The sequence below is a fragment of the Trachemys scripta genome, chromosome 19 (genome assembly GCF_013100865.1).
Source record: "Trachemys scripta elegans isolate TJP31775 chromosome 19, CAS_Tse_1.0, whole genome shotgun sequence".
NCBI lineage: Eukaryota > Metazoa > Chordata > Testudines > Emydidae > Trachemys > Trachemys scripta.
The window spans coordinates 195900-209068 of record NC_048316.1 but is presented as its reverse complement, the minus strand read 5'-3'; the positions used below and the strand labels follow the sequence as shown (position 1 = coordinate 209068).

The 13169-nt window shown below is 44.0% G+C and overlaps 1 protein-coding gene across 1 annotated transcript; it reads right to left on the bottom strand.

The window, feature by feature from the left end:
- Positions 1-7824: 7824 nt before the first annotated feature.
- Positions 7825-12200, bottom strand: ERRFI1 (ERBB receptor feedback inhibitor 1). Its single transcript, XM_034753206.1, has 3 exons — positions 12008-12200; positions 11821-11897; positions 7825-10041 (listed from the first exon to the last, which is right to left on the bottom strand). The coding sequence occupies exons 1-3, from the start codon at positions 12124-12126 to the stop codon at positions 8843-8845; spliced, it is 1395 nt and encodes a 464-aa protein (XP_034609097.1). The 5' UTR covers positions 12127-12200; the 3' UTR covers positions 7825-8842.
- Positions 12201-13169: the final 969 nt, after the last annotated feature.

Genomic DNA, 13169 nt, shown 5'->3' with positions numbered 1-13169 from the left:
AGCTGCACTAAGTCAGGTTTAACTCACAGCGCTGTATATCTGCAAGTGTAGCCAAGGCCATAGGACACTGTTAGAGCCAAGAATGAAAGATTGGTAACAATGTGTAGGTGGTAATAACATGTTTGGGGCTCAAAGGGAAGCTGCAGACTTTAAGCAAAGAAGCGCCTCACGTTGCCTGAATCATTCTGTGTAAAAATGAATAGTGTCAGTGCTTCCAGAGTTTTGATGACAGTTGCTATCTGAGATTTGAAGCAGCTAACACCTTTGCAAAATTAACCACAGCTAGATTTAGTGCATCCCAGTGTTTAAGTCATCCAACAACATTTTATGAGCAACCACAGGTGTGGCTTTCATGTATGACTCACAAAAAAAAAAAAAAAGTTGTGTGTGGATGAAAATAGGCATTTTGGGCAGGGATTAAGCAAGGCCAGAATTACAATGCCGGATGGGTGTGTGTGGCGGGGGAAGGTTAACACCTCTTTCAGTCTATACAAAGGCTAATCACAATGTTACTAGTTAGAATTCTTTGCAATTATAGTTGACCAATATTAAGTACATATGATAGAATTAAAACCATGCACTAAATTTCCTGTGGAAATAACAGCTGAAAAACAGCTGCCAAAAACAATAGTTCAATACTATGTTTTGTTAATACTACCACTTAGAAAATGTTATCAAGAACTGAACACAATGCTTCCAGAAAATGAGTCAGTTTTACATAGAACATGCCACATCATCTTTTGCTATCCTCTGTTTAAGCTTTTTCCTCTTGACATTTGCCTGAGGGAGATAAGCATTCATGTTGTGCTGCAAGCTCCAAAGGAACATGATCCTTGTACTCCCAGTTGTCTGTGTGTAGCCACCTGTTGTCTCTTCTCTTATATTTAGTTTATAAACTCTTTGGGGGCAGGAACAGTCTTTTTGTTCTGTGTTTGTGCATAATCTAGCATGGGAGGGGGTTGTGGTCTAGGACCAGGACTTTTATGCACTCTGGTAATATAATTATTACTCCACTAGAAAGAAACACGCCATGACCAAGCTTTTAGCCTGTGCATAACCCCGAATTCTTGACAAGGCTGCCTTGATACATATACCACAGGAATCTGCCACCAATTAGGGTATGTGCCCATCCAAAATGGCATCTTTGTGCAAGGTGTCATTTCTCTCTCATTTCCAACCTGGATTTGCATCACCAAATCTTTACACAGGAATACAACCGAGGTTGATACTACAAGAAAATGTGAACTCCAGGTATGGAGGCCTGCAGTAATTGCACTTCCATGGGACCAGTGCCTGTTGCCACCTAGGAATTCCTGGGAACACTAGTATCAGAGGGGTAGCCGTGTTAGTCTGAATCTGTAAAAAGCAACAGAGTCCTGTGGCACCTTTAAGACTAACAGAAGTATTGGGAGCATAAGCTTTCGTGGGTAAGAACCTCACTTCTTCAGATACACGTAATGGAAATCTCCAGAGACAGGTATAAATCACATTAACACCACCCTATACCGAAAACCCACTAACCGCTACGCCTACCTTCATGCTTCCAGCTTCCACCCCGGTCACACCACACGATCCATCGTCTACAGCCAAGCACTGAGGTACAATCGCATCTGCTCCAACCCCTCAGACAGAGACCAACACCTACAAGATCTTCACCAAGCATTCTCAAAACTATGATACCCACACAAGGAAATAAAGAAACAAATTAACAGAGCCAGATGTGTACCCAGAAGCCTCCTGCTACAAGACAGGCCCAAAAAAGAAACCAACAGAACTCCACTGGCCATCACCTACAGTCCTCAGCTTAAACCTCTCCAATGCATCATCAGTGATCTACAACCCATCCTGGACAATGATCCCTCACTTTCACAGACCTTGGGAGGCAGTCCAGTCCTCGCCCTCAGACAGCCCGCCAACCTTAAGCATATTCTGACCAGCAATCACGCACCGCACCATAACAACTCTAACTCAGGAACCAACCCATGCAACAAACCTCGATGCCAACTCTGCCCACATATCTACACCAGCAACACCATCACAGGACCTAACCAGATCAGCTACAACATCACCAGCTCATTCACCTGCACGTCCACCAATGTTATATATACCATCATATGCCAGCAATGCCCCTCTGCTATGTACATTGGCCAAACTGGACAGTCACTACGCAAGAGGATAAATGGACACAAGTCAGATATCAGGAATGGCAATATACAAAAACCTGTAGGAGAACACTTCAACCTCCCTGGCCGCACAATAGCAGATGTAAAGGTAGCCATCTTACAGCAAAAAAAACTTCAGGACCAGACTCCAAAGAGAAACTGCTGAGCTCCAGTTCATTTGCAAATTTGACATCAGAAGATCAGGATTAAACAAAGACTGTAAATGGCTTTTCAACTACAGAAGCAGTTTCTCCTCCCTTGGTGTTCACACCTCAACTGCTAGCAGAGCACCTCACCCTCCCTGATTGAACTACCCTCGTTATCTCCATACTGATTTATACCTGCCTCTGGAGATTTCCATTACTTGCATCTGAAGAAGTGAGGTTCTTACCCACGAAAGCTTTTGCTCCCAATACTTCTGTTAGTCTTAAAGGTGCCACAGGACCCTCTGTTGTTTCTTGGGAACACTAGGTTATTGCTAATTGTTAATAGTGCTGTAAATTTTTAAGATGTTGCAGAAAGTTTAGAACAATGTCAGTCGGCACTCCCAAAATCTGATTTACTTTCTGCTTTGGTTCAGTTTCAGGATGTTAAAAAAAAACTCCAAAACCATTGGTAGAAGGTGCCTAACATTGTGACCAGGTAGTAGATAATGTTTTCACCCCTCAGCTCATAGAGAGCCGAGAATTCACAGCATCATCTGCTTTATGACAAATTATACAGTTGGGAAAGGGCTCATAGTTAAGTGAGAGCAATATGTCACCTGGTAGGCAACCCAGTCTCCCTCATGGATGAGGCAGGGATTCTGGAGGAATGGCAGAAGCATTTATTATCCCTCAACTATAGACATGGAGTCTAGAAATATTAAATCACATCTAATCCATCAGAGGGGCCAGTGCAGGAGAGTTCCCTTTTCTGATTTCAAATCCATCAAGCAGTGGGGCTTCCAAAACTTCCACTGGGAGATTATTGTATAGCACTTAAGTATGTATCCATAGAGAAGACCTTTTATAAGGTTACCCCAGCTATTGAAGAAGCTGTCAGTGGTATTGATACATACTCATATATCCCCCTCCTTCCATTCTAAAATGCACCTTGCTCTAATCTGCATACTCCTGAACTGTTAAGAGGACTCTATTTCTAGGCATGTCTACTTTGCAATCTGCTTGTCCTGACCAGACCTCCCGTCTAGCAAGGGGCTTCCTTTTACACAGTACTGACCTCTGCCAATCTCTGCCCTGGTGAACACATGCTGCCCAACCCCTGCACATTCAAACATATGATCAGAAACTCTTATCAAGGCATCACATCTTGCTTGTGCAAGTCTTATGTGCCAGTGGATGAACAGAAGAACCTCTGCTGGCTGGAGCCTGCAGAGCTGCCCATGTAGCAGAGAGGCTGATTACTCATCGGGGTAGCTGGAAACATGACTTGCGACCCACCCAGGATTTATCCCTGAAAATATAGAGGAATCCTAAACAGTCTGGGGATGTACACAAGATTTCCCTGCTTCCTTGGCCAGTGCCCTCCTAAATTTGCTGCTAGGGAGAAGCATTAAGCCATGGAATAGGTTCAGGGTACCTGGGGAAACCCCGCTGTGACGGTCCACGCCCCTACAGTTGCGAGCGGCGTGGACTATCCGCCACCGTCCGTTAAATAGCCCTTCAGTCCAGGGCAGTATGGCCTAGCGGCCAGTGTCTATGACGTCCCCTTTACCTCAAGGGGACGTGGCCTGACGGCAGGAGTCTGTAACATAGCCCTCTGTTACCGGGCAGTAGGGCCTATCAGCCAGAGTCCCAGAAGCAACCCTCGGGTGGATGGTAGCGTGGCCTAGCGGCCAGAGGCCATGTCATTGGGGTGTGACTGCCCCAGTAGGGGGACCCCGACCCGGGGCCCTAACAGTAGCGTAGTGCTTTTCCACCAACTCAGCAGGGGGATCCGAACAAAACACGCTGAGTTTCTCCGGGGGGGCGAGGGGGGGGGAAGGTACCACTCTGTCACCCTTCCAGGGCCCCTTCCTACCAGGCTCTCTATTGGGGTCTCCCAGGAGTCGTTGGGTCCTTGGTACTTGGAGAATTCGGTCGTCCCCTGGGTCTCCTCCAACTGCCGGGCTGTGGACGGTGCCTCTTCCCGGTGCAGCCAACGGCTGTGGCTGGTCCGCCGCAGGAGCTTCCCTGGCAGGTCCTTCTCCTACAGGCTCCAACCCAGAATGAGCTGGTCTCCCTCCCTTTATACTCCTATAGCACTTGGAGCATGCCCAGTCCGCCCAGGGAGGCGGGACTTCCGCTACCAGTCCCTGGGGCTTAACTCCTTCTGGGTTAAGGTGGGGTAGCCTGGCCCCACCACACCCACCATAAGGCTTTTTAGCAGGAAAGTGGTCAGCACTGGAAAGCATCCCGTATAGAACAATCCTGCACTGTCCTTGATGAAATTTAAAAAAGCTCATTAGCTCACGCAGTTCAGCTCCAATGTCTATGCTTCAGTTGACAAACAAGAATGGTAGCAGTTCAGGAGAGAAAGGGTTTCCACTATCATGGAAAGACACCAGTGATCGTAAATTTAGAGTCACACAGGCTTGTAGTGTGCAATTCCTGTTAAAGCCAAGAGGAATTAGGTGACTAAAACCATGCAAAATTTTGGAAATTTGGGGGTGGGGGGGGAAAGGAAAGCGAAAGGAAGATTAGAGAGTTTAGATGCACAAAAATCAGGAACTTCCCCAACTTCATTACTAAGCAAGTGTAACAGGCCCATACACAAAGCCTCCAGCTTGAGGAGGAAAATTGACATGGCTACATGAACAGAAGACATTTCAGCCCAGAGGATAAAGGACTTCTCTGCCTTCCCCATCCTTTCCCTCACCCCCAAAAAACAAAGTTATAAGCACCTGAAAATGAACATGCTTCTGTCACCATAATAAAAAGTTTATGACTACCATGAAGGACACCACATAACATTATAATGTTGGCCTCTGAGTCCACACTTTAATTGCTTGATTAAAATTCAGCATCCTTCTTAGCAGAAGTTATTTCTCTTACCCCCTATAAAATAGAATTACTGATGCCTAGGCTACCCCTCTCATAAAGTAAGTTAAGGTCACTCTGTTAGTGTGCTGGACACTTTAGGTCAGTATTAAGACCAAGTCTCTGTCCTGCGGAACTCATAAGTCAAAAGAAATAGCACAGCCAAAGACTGGTATGACAAACCGCAGTAGTATTATGAGTGAACAGAGATATCTGCTTCTTAATTTGAGTTTTACCTTAGTTTTGTATTTTGTTCATCTGAGAAACCTCTGCTGAAGGCAGAGCTAAGGCTCTCAAACCTTTCAGGAGCAGAGAGCTTTAAAGGAGAGACTTGAAAGAAAAGGTGAAGGCATGACGGACTGGGTTAGGGAGGGGTTTCCAGGCACCTGGGGCCACATGGAACAAGGCCTGGAGACAAGAGTGGGAGGAGGACATGAAGGGGGTGGTTAGTCATGCAGCTTGGGTGGAGCAGACAGGGTGAGGGGGTGAAGCAAAAGGAGAAACATTTCTAGTGAAGAGACACCCATTAGGCTACAGCATGGCTGATAATCAGCACTGAAAACCGGCTGCAATTTAGTGTTGCAGCTGGTTTGTCAGCTACTGCAAGAAGATACGTGAGAACGTGTAGTGTGTTCAGGCATGTGATTAAATACAGCTCCACTTTAATGACAGGCTGTAGCGGCAATTCCTAAATTCATACTCTACCTAAGAGGAATTCACAAAAGCCCCAGTGCTCTTATAGACTGTATGAAAACCAAGCACAGGAATACTGCTGAGATGATGTATTCCAGTAGATCTCAAACTAGCGGGGAAACAGGCTCACCTGGGCGGGTCCAGAGCAGACAATAGGACTGGAAAAAGAGGCAAGTGGTTACCTGAAAGCCACTTATCTTTCCTCTGTGCTTCCACAGCAACCCTCACTGCAGAGGGCTCTAAGGACAGCACAAGCCCAGCGACCCACATTTCTCTTCACTGCTCCACTGGTACTCAGTGATCCTGCAAGTACATATGCGACTAGCCTGATGATGGCACCAACAGCTCTGAACAGGTTAGAGGAGATTGTGGTAAAATCACTATGCCACCAGAGCTACAGCAATGGTGGGGATTTTTAAGAGAGCTTCATGCAGGTTTCAGAGTAGCAGCCATGTTAGTCTGTATCCGCAAAAAGAACAGGAGTACTTGTGGCACCTTAGAGACTAACACATTTATTAGAGCATAAGCTTTTGTGGACTACAGCCCATTTCTGTATCCGAAGAAGTGGGCTGTAGTCCACGAAAGCTTATGCTCTAATAAATTTGTTAGTCTCTAAGGTACCACAAGTACTCCTGTTCTTCATGCAGGTGTACCCTAGAGGTCTCTCTAATCATAAGAGCTAAATAATTAGCTTTTGTTGCAAAAATAAAAAGCCCTAGGTGTGGAAATTCAGTGGATATGGAACCCCTATAAACACGGGCCCTACTTATCTTGAAATATCACTAGCCTACTCTACTTCACAGGGTTATTTGGATTTAATAGCTAAAGTGCTTAGATTACAAGATCATTAAGTCAGGGACTATCTGCATGCTTGTCTATTCACTACGTGCTATGTACTTTCTTGAATATCTTTTCAGGGCTCATGCACCAGGTAAGTATTGTGTTGTATAAACAATGCTGCCAGCTTCTTTCCTATTGAACAGAAAAAATTAGTTCGATTATAGAGTTATACTTTATTTCACCTAGAAAAAACATCCCTTCCCCTACCTTCCCTCTGTCCACTTTTGAGCTTTTTAGCCTCGGAGCTTTTCAGGTCAGGAACACTGCTGAGCTCTTTTGTGTTCGCTACAGTGGGTAGCACATTGTGGGTGCTACCGGAAACAATCAATAATAATAGGTTTACTGATCTTGATAGTCTGTGTATCATGAATTTATGGCACATCTTATTGGCCAACATAAGTTAGACACACCCTAAAATAGGCTGGCAAAGCTACACAATGAAATGAAACCAGAACAGAAGATGGTATGCAACGTGAATGAGTAAACACTGCTGTAGGAACCTTAAGATTAGATCAAGAATTGCAAAAGTTAACTGTGAAGCCTTAAAATGTTGTATTAACATTGTCTGCATTTATGCAAATTTTAGAAAAAACACACTGAAAACTAAAATGCATGAGACTTATATAAACCACAAATAAATCAAGAAACATTACATGTATCATAAATAAGTATATTATAACTTTATTAAATTCAAGACATGACAATATTCAAAATAAAACAAAGTGAATAAAATCCTTTTGTTCAATACTGTACACATGATGCAGAAATATCAGTGCATTTTCTATAGCATGTATTTCACCTTCATTTAGTTTGTACTAAAACATAAGTAAGCTTTAAAATAGCTCAAATAGCTCATTCAGCAGTTTAAACTGTAAACAGCTTGTTCATTTCTGTGAGGAGGAGAACATTATAGTAATGGACCTCCATTAATGAGCACCTCTTCTCCTGTGCTTATCTATAAAAGGATAAATATGTGGAAGTATGCACAAGAAACAGCTAATGCACAAGTGTTGCATCTCCCCGGACCTAAATGGAACAGTGAGGCAGACTATGCGGGGTGGGGAAAACGGAAACAGAAAGAAGCAGTATTTGAAGCAAAGGTAGATGTGACTGACACGGTTTGTAAATGGAATCATGTTTAATTTACCAAAAAAAAAAAAAAAAAAAAAAAAAGACCACACAACCAGAAAATACTGAATAGAAACCAGAACACAAGACCAGCTTGTGTTGTGTTTCTGTTTATAATACAGTCAGGAATTTGTATACTAGATAAGGATGTAGTCATTGCTGTCCATTTACTAGCAATTATGGATAGATCTCTTTCCCCTGTCAATTTTAGGACACTAACATGCATTCCTTGGCCCTCTTAAGGAGATAACAATGGGTGAAGGTTAGCAGTAGCTGGTCCAAGTCTCTGCTAGGTAAATCTGCCGAATTCTGCCACGTGCCTGTTAGTGGGTGAAAGAATCCAAGAGGCACCATAAAAAAAAGCAGAAGTCTAAGCCCTGTTGGAAGCTACTTCACTAAATTCTACTTATATCCTACTAAGTTTTCAAAATATTGGAGATATTAAAAAACAAGTCTAAACACTTTCCAATACACTTCCAAGTCTTTAAGTAGATGTCAATTTCCTTCTAGCCAGGTTAGCACATCCTAGCTAAAGAGAACAGGGTTTGTTCCCAGCAATGCCATCTTCTGCAAGAGATTTTAAAATGCCAAGCCTATCATTTTGGAAATGCCTGTGATATAACAAAAATACTGTACTGCACTTTCTTCCCTGATTTCGGTTTTAGACATCAAAACTGGATTTTTTCTTAATATGCCTTTACAAAATATATTACTCTAGGATAGTGTATAACTGGCCAATGTGGCTATGGTTACTCCATATGTTTGTATAAACACTTTACAGTCTTCATTATATAGACCAAGACAGGCTTAGTCCAGACAAACAATTCAGAGAGATATGCAGCATAAGATGACTTTACCATTAATACCCCACTTTTCTGCTGAAATGGGAAGAATTCTATTACTTCATTATTTGAGAACCTTTCCTTGGATCTCAAACTTAGCAACATGGTTAAGATCTACTCCATCCTAAGCAACTATTGTGAATCATGTTCCAAGAATCTATGGAGAAACCACATAAGACAGGTGTTTTTGTTTCACGGGGCCAACCATGTCCATTCTAGCTTCTGAGTCCTGCTTTGCTGTGGCAATAGCTGTGGTGCAGTCACCAGACCAGGACTTCACTTCTGAGTTTGAGCTGATTTCTTCTGCTTCTCTGAAAAACTTCTCATACTTGTCCAGATATGAAGGCCTTTCAGGCAGCAGATAGTAGTGTGTTGAACTGGCCTTCTTACCATTTTCAATAATGGGAAGAATGCAAGGGACCCTGTTCGCAGATCCATCACTGTTTTGTCTTTGTAGAGCTTTGCTGCTGACATACTTAGGATCTGGGGCAAAGCTCTGTGTGGGAGGCATGACCCCATTGAGGTACAATGGCAGACTTTTAGGGCTCGGCGTACGGGAATTGCTCCGTGATAAAGGTTCTCTCGGAGGCACTTTGGGAGGCCTGTCTTCATCACTGTATGCACTAGAAGCGACTTCTGCTGACCACCTTCTATAATCCGGTTTGAGCGCCCTAGGAGGTATGGGAACCCTAGGGGGGACCTCTGGTTTGTCTTCATCAGAATTGGGAGAAGCCCTATTTAAGTGGCTAGATAGTCTCACTACTGGTTTATTAAAAGATCCAGCTGGCCCTGAATGAGACCTTCGTAAACGCCGATGCTGCTGTTGTGGAGGAGGACATGGGGTTTGTGTACATCCATTTAGGTTAGTTGTAGAGTTGGCATCTTCTGATTTCGGTCCTGCTGGGGCATCAAAATAGGCATAATTGATCTGTCCGCAGCCCCTAAAGCTCCGCCTACTTGGAGCACTGGATTTAAAAGGAGGAAGTCCATAATCATCTAACAAAAAGTCAGTGTCTGAACTCGTTAAGAATTCCACCTCTCTATCGACATCATCTGGAGAGAGGTCCTCAGAAATGGGCAGTGGAGGTAGTGGTCTAGAGCTGCGGTCATTGGAAGATGCAGAAGAAAACTGAGGTGGCCCACTCTTTGTTGGTGTATGAGGAGGCATCTCATCAGAAACACAGCCCACAGTTACCGACAGTTTGCTGAAACTAGGAACAAGATGATCTTCATGCTTTGAACTAAGCTTCTCACTTTTGGGACTAAGAGAAGATGGGCTGGATTTCTGAGGTGGGACCCTGACACAGCTTTCAGTAAAGCAGTAGCCATTTGTTGGTACAGGGTTTGAAATGTGCCCTAGGATGGGAAAATAAAGTTAAGAATGTCCATCTACATCCCCACCACGAATTTATGGCAGATGATCTAACCATTCATTTGCCCCCAATTCAGCAGTAGGAAAAATGCACCCTTAAGAGTTTTGTTAATTAAGGTATTAACTACAGTAATCCTGAAACACACCTGCATAACAATACATTTATGAACAGCCAGCTGTTGTCCCCTACATATAGCTTGCCTTACACAGCACACTGCATCATTCTTAAGCAAGCTTCACAGCATGCATCCTCAGAGTACTCCTGGAGGGATTCTGCAAGACTGTGCACCCACAGAAAATGCCCCTCCTCCCCCCGCAGATTTCCTGTGTTTCCCTACAGAAAACGGCAGGGAAGCGGGGGGGAGGGAGAGAGGGTGACAATGGTCACAGTTTTGGGGGGGATTGCCCCCCTCCAAACAGAGGCGAGGCATGGGGGCACACAGGGTTACATGCCACTGCCCCACCCCTTGTTCTGCAAGCGCAGAGCTGCCCAGCTGAAGGAGGCTGTGTCTTGGCTCTGATGACTCTGCAGCTGAATGCTGCCTCCAGCGTCCTACTGCCAGTCGTGCTCCCCTTCTGTGTGCTGGGAGCCTTCCCGCTTTCTATTATGTACAACGACATGCAGTGTCCTCTCAGCAGCAGCTGGGGTTCCCCCGTTAAGCAAGCCCATCGAACCCTCACCCTGACAAGCCCTACCTCCCTACACTCAGATCCCTCCAATGAGTCCCCCACACCCAGACCTCCACCCCACTGATCCCCCACCAGCTGCACCTGGACCTCCACTCCATCAAGCCCCATCTCCCCACATCCAAACCCCAACTACCTTCACCTGGATCTCCTGCAGAGTCCCATTGCCCCTGCAACTGGAACATCTCAACGAGCCTGTGCATTCAATTCTTCCACTAAGCCACCTGCACCCAGATTGCCCCACAGAAACATCACCTGGATCCCCCCACATTAAGTCCCTCCACACTTGGATCCTGCTGGGCTGAGCCTGCCCATCCACACCTGGTGCACCTGTCACAAGGGAAAGGGCCCTGGGACATTTCTGGGGCAGGCCCAGTCCTTGCACTGTGTCAGGGTCAGGTGCAGCCTCTCACTGCCAAGTTTCTGTACTGGGGGAAGGTGGGGGCTTCAGGGTGATCTCCCACTTCAATGCTCCTCCTGTGCGCCCCACTGCCATGCCAGAGCCACATTTATTTATTGACAAATAAAAATTTGCTGAATTTTGCAGAATTTTAAAATATTGTGTGCATAATTTTTAGGCACAGAATTCCCTCAGGAGTATCAAAGGGAGTATATTCAACACTATGTAATATATATAAGACTTGTATTCTAGCAGTGCTCCAGTTAAGTAAGACAATTAGAGACCCAGGGCACAACTTACCTATCCTGGAGACAGCCCTGTTTTAATGTGTTTTAACATGCAGTTGATTCGCCCCAACCACTTTGCAACTATTTCCACAGAGTTCTATCCTTGTGAGCAAGTTCAGCTAAATATCTAACACTCAGCTTCTTACACACTTACACTAAATATTTTCCTCAGAACAAATAAAAGTATACTATTAAGATACTAGGCAAAAAGTCAGAAATACATTGGAAAGAGTCAAAGTAGTGTTTAAATTCTGTCACTAGAGGGCAGACTGGTGTCTAAATTCAGAAAGTCTCCCCTACTGTAGATATTAAAAGGGACAGATTGTCTCCAAAACCACTTCCACTAAACAGTTTATATCAATACATCTCAAAATCTTCAGTGTACATACCAACAGATGTACAATTTTGCTGTGCTGATGGATTCAGATTATATGCCATCGCTACAGGTTCCACATTAAAAAAAGTCCTGAAAAGAAAAAAAAAATATTCTAAGTGAACCAGTTATTGGGTCCACCTATGTCACATGCTTGGTAAGAACTCTCAAATCCATCTGCAAGGTTAATTCTCCCCACTTACTTTTCAAACCCATTGTGGCCACTCCAGCAGGTTTTCAGACTCCCTATGCCTTGGCCATTGTGAAGAAATCCAGTCTTTAATGGACCGCTCATCTCCTGAGCAATTCCTGCTGTTGACATTGTGCCTTGCTCTGCAATGTTGCCAAACTTTAAAAATCCACAGTTCTCGCCAGGTATCCTGCAGCTTTCATTCCCTTTAGAGGAAAGGAGGGTGTAAGTACCACTAAGCAAACATGAGTGAGTCTCCCATTTTAAATGCCACCCAACTCTCTGAATTACAGTGACTCCTTTGTGCGAGGGCCCCTCTGGCCCAAACACCTGCTGAAAAGAAGGAAATATTTCACACATCACAGAAACAGAAGGGCAAACACTTTTGACTGTAAAAACAAATCCAACAATTAGAATAAGTTCTGTAAGAGTTCATTTTTGGGGAAACATCAATCCAAAGATTTTCAAGTTTCAGTAAAACAGGTGATGAATAGAAGTTTTATGCCAGCAAATTCAGACCTTGTACACATACCGACAGTTACTCAGACACACCAATTTTGCCAAAACATACAAATCTTTGTATAACATTGTATTAGACAAACCTCCCTCTGTATTATTGTGATAAGGAGTCACTTTGCCAAGGGTTTTAACCTGAAAGGAAGCCGAAGCACAATAGCCTGACTTCAAATGTAATCTTGTCAAAGACTCATTCTAATAGACTGAATATAAAGTGACTGCTTAAATCAAAGGTTTGATCAATTCACAAGTGTTTCAGATAAGATCATTATATTGAATAATCACTTTAAGTGTTAGCTACTAGAAATTCATTTGTCGGTCTCACAAGGTTTCCTGCTAGCATGTATCCCACAACAGTTCCAAGCTATGGAGTTGAGCAAATCTAAACAAAGTAGAGTCATCCTTTTCTATGAAGCCTGTTTTGAATGTGTGCACAATAGTTTAGTAGACACATTCACATTGGGAAACAGATGTTCTGGCAAACACTTGAAATTCAATTAGAAATTGTAATATATGGAATATGCTGCTTTACAAGGTTTTGCTTGTGTGAACCCACCGACTCTCCCCCCCAATTGCTGAAAGAACAGCTGTACATTCTGGACAGTGGAGAAACTGCAACTCAGTGGAACAAGACTGCATAAAGTGAGGAGGATTAAATA

Excerpts from the sequence above, each read along its gene's own strand:
- ERRFI1 (XM_034753206.1), bottom strand. The coding sequence starts at position 12,126 with ATGTCAACAGCAGGAATTGCTCAGGAGATGAGCGGTCCATTAAAGACT. Across the intron at positions 11,898-12,007 it reads GGCCACAATGGGTTTGAAAA|GACTTTTTTTAATGTGGAAC; the intron begins GTAAGTGGGGAG and ends TTTTCTTTTCAG. Across the intron at positions 10,042-11,820 it reads GCAAAATTGTACATCTGTTG|GGCACATTTCAAACCCTGTA; the intron begins GTATGTACACTG and ends TTCCCATCCTAG.